The sequence below is a fragment of the Talpa occidentalis genome, unplaced genomic scaffold, assembly GCF_014898055.3.
Source record: "Talpa occidentalis isolate TD23 unplaced genomic scaffold, MPIMG_talOcc4v2.1 talOcc4.11, whole genome shotgun sequence".
Taxonomy (NCBI): domain Eukaryota; kingdom Metazoa; phylum Chordata; class Mammalia; order Eulipotyphla; family Talpidae; genus Talpa; species Talpa occidentalis.
In genome coordinates, this window is record NW_023601104.1 from 35,689,967 (window position 1) to 35,696,176 (window position 6,210).

A 6,210-nucleotide genomic window follows, 5' to 3' on the forward strand; every position below is an offset into this window, starting at 1 on the left:
TCAGATCTTAGTCCAAGTTTTACTTCCTTGGTGTGCTCTGCCTTGGCACCCAAACAAAATCCTCCCTAGTGATATCATCTGATCCAACATTCCATATCCCCACAACTCAGCCCAGGGATTCCAACCACCCTGAACAGGAGAAGGGACAGTTGTCAGGTATGAAACTAGGCTGTGGTCTCAGAGCTAGAATTAAAGGTTTTGCATGCATCTCATCAGCCCAGGTCTCACACTGAGGCTGTCCTCCGGGCAACTCCATGGAAACCCAGTCTTCAGGAGCCTGGGTGACTACTAGAAAAGCGATCCATTCTCTTTTTGTTACCCCTCAAGGAAGACTTGCACACCCCTTGTTCCGACTTCTCTCATGAGGACTGAACCCTGTGCTCAAGGTCCAGGGATGGGCCTTGAGGAGACAGGATGTCACCATTAGCTCTTGGCATTGCCTGTGTTGCCACACACTTTTCTCAAGTCAGTTTCCAATCTACTAGAATCTACCAGGAAGACCAGGATTACTGTAGCCTCCCCCCATGTGCAGATTCATTCAGCCTGGCCTTGCTGTACAGGAAGTCTGGTGAGGCCCATCGAACTGTGCCGAGCATGTCAATATATTGTCCAATTCATGAGATGAAATGACATTAGTCTGTGTCTGAGGTTGTCTGAAGCCAACTATGGCTGTGCGAGTTCTTTGTGATCAGCCTACTCTGACTACATTAGAAGCTGAGAGTTCAGGCAATTCTGTCCCCATCTTCAGCACCTCTTGTTCATTCTTTTTTTTTTTTTTTAAAGATTTACTTATTTATTTATACAAGCACTGGGTATAGTCAGAAGCACGGGAGGGTGAGAGAATTCACCAGAGCCAGAGAGGGGAACAGAACAGGCAGACTGACGAAGTACACTGCTGAGGGGAGCAGCTGGCGTGGCAGGAGAGGTCTGTCACGTCATGTGGGACCCTTGCCAGTGGCCTGGGGATTGAACTGGCACTTCAGAGGCTGCGGGCAGGGGAGGTCCCCTCTTGTTCATTCTTAAAATGCCCTTTATAAGAGAGACCTTGCCTGACGGCCGATTCATCCCACTCAAAGACCCACTGTACCCTACAGCCAAAGTTATCTGAAAAACAGCTCTGAGCATGACCTTCCATTTTTCTAGAACCCCAGTAGTTGCGGCTGCATTCAGATAAAATTCTAATTCAATGGCAAATAAGAGTCTTATCAAAAAAACAGGGTAACAATGAGCTGACCAGCTTCCCTGTTCATCTTCTCCATTGGAGTCAGTCAGGGGTATCTCCTCAATTCAGTTAGAATCTTGTTTTGGCAACATGGAATCTACTTTCCAAAACTTCTGTTGGTAGTAGCATTTTTTTGTTTATTTGTTCCAGAGCAAGAGCAAGCCTAAGTAGGGTGCAGGAGGGAATGATAGAAATCATGCACCAAAAACATTTTCCTTATTTTTCTGCTAAAATGTGCATGGGGCCAGGGCAAGAAATATTTAAGGGAGGAAAAATCCATAGCAAAACATGGCACTTTTGAAAGGGTAATTTGATATGGATGGATACACTGAGATGATGTTCTGTTACTGTCAGAAATAATGTTTTACAGAGAAGCTGTTTGTGAAGAAGGACCAGTTCATATTGATGAACAAATGTGCACTCAGAAATATGGAAGTAATAATGCAGATGTACAGTGCCTGCAGGAAGATGTCTGTTAAGCCTGAAATTGGAGGGGAAAGCTCCTTTTTATTTGACTCTGCCTGTAAGATTTGACCTGTAGGGCCACATAAACACACGCAGGAGTTTTTTTTTAACAAAATCAAATGTGCACTTTAAATGGTTTGCTCACCACTTTGCCCCTTACTTGTGGTGTGATGACTGTGCTTAGGATACAGCAAGAACAACACAGGCCTGGGATTCAGCAAACGTGTGTATCAAGCTTTACGATACCATTCTTATTTCAAGTGACATTTTTTATCCCCAGAACCCAGTGAAATAATCCTGTCATTCCAGTATTTTATTATTCTAACTAGAATCTGCTCACTTCTATCTGCCCTCTGGAAATGTGACAGAATTCTTTGCTCTGACCACATGTTTCAATCTGGGACTCGGAAAGCATGATGATGAGCCCTATAGTATCAGCCTTAGAAGTGGAAAAGGTTTCCATGAAAGATCTTTCCATTCGGTTCCAAGGTTTAATTGCCCCAGGAGAAACATGAAAATGGAGGGGGAAGATAAAGCAACAAGATCCTGGGACGAATAATGGAAGATTCTTTTCGAAGGGAAATAAATGCAGGAAAGTCAGAGTTCCTTAACACAGCCAAGATCGCCTGTACAAAGAGCACCCCATTATTGGGATGTGTATCATCCAGATTGCTGATGTTTCTCTTGCTTGCTTCCCAGCTCCCTTCCACCCCAGAAATGCTTTAGGAGAGTCAAGCAAAAGCCCTGCCACTCGGCAGCAGTGGGCCACGGGAGCTCAAACAATTTGATCTCATGTCCTAAGAAACCAGACCCAAGCACACTCCTTTTGGGAGTACTTTGCTTAGTATTTTATCTGTCATTCAGAACAGAAGACTTGGGAACAAACCCCAATTTCAGGTGCAGTACTTATCATGATGCCAAAAAAACTTCTCTATATAAAAATCCCAGCACAGCCCACACTCTCCCTTCTCAGGATCCAACAGGATAGATTTGCCAGGACAGCTCACTGTCCAGCCTGGGTAAATAATTTTCCAGCCCCCACCCTCCTTACTTCTTTTCCGTGCATTATTTTTCTCTTGATCATTGACCACCACCAAATGCACTCTGTCTGGTGGTGGCCCCACCCTGCCCCTAGAACACTCATTTCATGCATTCCTAGAGGAATAGGTCCTTGCCTGTTTAGGTGCTCATGGATCTCTGTTGGGCAGAAGGAAGAATGAACTTCCTCATCCACAGGAGCTGAGGGGGGGCAGGAGGTCGGTCACCTATAGACTATCTTTCCTCCTTTCTCCCCCCTCCTCCCTCCAGCTCCCGGTATATGCTACAAGAGTCTTTTGTTTTCCACCTCTTTGCAGAATATTGGCTGTGATGACTACCTAGGCTCCGACAAAGTCGTGGACAAATGTGGGGTGTGTGGAGGCGATAACACGGGCTGTCAAGTCGTGTCCGGCGTGTTTAAGCACGCGCTCACCAGTCTGGGCTACCACCGAGTTGTTGAGATTCCCCAAGGAGCCACAAAAATCAACATCACGGAGATGCACAAGAGCAACAACTACTTGGGTAAGCTCAGTCTTTTTCCAGAGAGAACTCTGTGGCTGCCAGATGTAGATTCCTTCCAGGATGACGAGATGGACACAGCTGTGTCCAGAGGCCCTCAGACTCGGACAAGATGCCATTGGGGAACCCAAAGCACTGCCTGGCCTCCCCCTGGAAATGAGAAGTTTGGGTGGGAAAAGTTTTTTAAAAAAGTCTTGCAAGTAAATTTAATATCTACGCATTTAATATCTACACATTTAATATCTAATATCTACCCTTTGTTCCTACCAGGAGAAACAAGGCTTACAGTCAATCACAAGCAACATTGTTTCTCTGAGATGGGACGGTGGGGAGCAGGGTGGCCTTGGAAGAGCCAAGAGGTCCACCGGTCTTTCTCCTATTGGAGCTGGGGGTTCAGTGGCAATTTGAGTTTGAGTTTTTTATGATCCTGTCTCCTTCTGGGAGGTCTAAAGCAAAAGTCACTTTTCTCTTTTTTCTGCTTCTGTTGCTTGTGGCCACAGCATGTATGTGTTCTGAACAGCAGCAGACCTCCTTGACAATCATTTGGGGCAACATCAATAATGGGAGACAATTTTAAACCCATTTTCCACCAAAGTAGGTCTTTGTTGATACCTCCTTCTGGGTTGCTGGGCTGATTGCATTTTAAGCAAATCAGATCATACAAATTATTTTTTTTTTAAATAATAAATTTTATTTTTATATTCCCCCATACAATTGCAAACGCCCCATTCTGACCCCAATCCCTCCCCTCCCGCCCCCCACCCCCAAAAAGTGTCTCTGGTTCATAGTTTTTGTTGATTTTGATTTTCACTTTCTTATATTCATTTCCTGGTCCCTTATTTAAGTTTTCTAGATTCCTGCTATGAGTGAGACCATCCGGTATTTTTTCTTTCATTTTGGCTTATTTCGCTGAGCATGATCCCTTCCAGCGCCATCCATGTTGCTGCAAATTGCATGTGTTTATCTTTTTTGAATGCTGAGTAATATTCCATGGTATATATGCACCACATCTTCTTGATCCAGTCATCTATTTTTGGGCATTTGGGTTGTTTCCAAAGCTTAGCTATTGTAAACAGTGCTGCTATAAACATAGGAGTGCAGGTGCTCTTTGGAATTGATGTTTCTGTGTCCTTTGGGTAAATACCTAGGAGTGGAATTGCTGGATCATATGGAAGCTCTATGTTTAGTAGGTCCAGAAATCTCCACACAGCTCTCCATAGTGGTTGGACCAGTTTGCACTCCCACCAACAGTGCAGGAGAGTTCCTTTTTCTCCACACCCTCGCCAACATTTGTTGTTGCTAGTTTTTTTAATATGTGCCATTTCTCACTGGTGTGAGATGGTATCTCATGGTAGTTTTGATTTGCATTTCCCTGATGACAAGTGATGTTGAACATTTTTTCATATGTCTGTTGGCCATTTGCATTTCCTCTTCAGAGAAGTTTCTTTTTAGCTCTTCTGCCCATTTTTTGACTGGATTATTTTCTTTGTTGTTGCTGAGTCTCATCAGCTCTTTGCAGATTTTTGTGATCAGTCCTTTATCATTAGTGTTGGGTGCAAAAATGTTCTCCCAGTTGGTGGGGTTTCTCTTTGTTTTTGTTATTGTCTCTTTTGCTGTGCAGAAGCTCTTTAATTCATACAAATTAATTTTTACCAATTCATTTAAGTATGTACACACCAGTTAGCAACATAATGTAAGTGAGCAATTTCTTAGAAGTCATTTAATGAACAGCAACATTCATTTGCTTTTTTAGTTACTTATTTAACAAAACATGAATAGCACAAACTATGTGTCAGGCATGACTTTTGTGCTTTGTGTGTGTTAAAATCTTTGCACCCTCTGAACAGCACTAGGAATTAGGAGTTGTTTCTATCCCCATTTTACAGACAAGAAACAGGACAAGAAGGTTATATCATTTGCCATTTCCCACTGCAAAAAGAAGTGGAGTGGGATTTGAACTCAGGCAGCCTGTTCCAGCATGGTGGTGTACCAAGATTACACCATAAGCAGTTTCTCAGAACAGTCGGCCATGCAACAGGCTGCTGCAATAGAAAGACCATAAATTTTGCAATTTCATAACCACAAAAACCTCAGGAGACAACTCCAGGTTCTGCAGCTCTCCCTTCTCTCCCCAGGCAATACGGCCCAAATTAGCTTCCCTGGGTTTAATGGCTCGAGGTAGAAGGATAGCAGACAGAACTCTGAGGCCAGCCCAGTTAAAATGGAAAACTGTTACATTTGTTCTGGTAAACCCAGGAGCCACCAAAGTCACAAAAAGCTTAGTTTCCCAGTGCATGGTCTCTGTGTTATTTTAGTAGCAAAAATTAGTCTTTCTCCTTTCCTTTTTGTACTATTAGATCACATCTCTATAAATACCATTTCCTAGAAAGAAAAAAGTTCTTGCCAGGATTATTTAAATTGTGTTCAAATGCACTAGCAAACAATGCCACTTTTATGAGCTTTGTATTGTTTTTAGAATCAATTAATTTTCCCCTTTACACATTAATCTCATTCATTAAGCAGTTTTCATACCATGTCTTTGAAGAAAAAAATAGATATCTCAGGTGAATTTTGCTGGGTGTCTAAATGGAAACAATTCTTGAGCTCAGTGTTTTCATTTGGAATAAGAATCTTGGCCTTCTAAGTATTTGTAAGAGGCAGTAGTTAAAGATATTCAGGACCCAGCAGAGGCCTGGCAAGTTTAGAAATTGGTGAACATTCATTCCTCTTTAGGACATCAAACTTAATGGAAAAACCCCCCTCTCCCCCTAAAAGGACAAAAAGGAAGGGAGAAGAAGTACCCCGGAGTCCATGGGGGTGAGTCCCACAGTCAAGGTCAGCTTCATCTGCCCTGCCACAGCAGGATACATGAGAAGGAGTCCATGGCAATGTGACATGATGGCTTGTGGGCAAAACAGAGCAAGGGAAGCGGGAGCAGGCTATTGTGAGAAGGGGGCTCCAAAGGG

At 43.3% G+C, this 6,210-nt stretch overlaps 1 protein-coding gene across 4 annotated transcripts in view; it reads left to right on the top strand.

Moving 5' to 3' along the window:
- Positions 1 to 6,210, top strand: part of THSD4 (thrombospondin type 1 domain containing 4) — a 594,279-nt gene that overhangs the window by 424,610 nt on the left and 163,459 nt on the right. For all 4 annotated transcript variants that reach the window (XM_054688541.1, XM_054688540.1, XM_054688544.1 and 1 more), the window contains one exon: positions 3,043 to 3,247. In XM_054688541.1, coding sequence (XP_054544516.1) covers positions 3,043 to 3,247 — 205 coding nt within the window. The remainder of the gene's footprint in view (positions 1 to 3,042; positions 3,248 to 6,210) is intronic.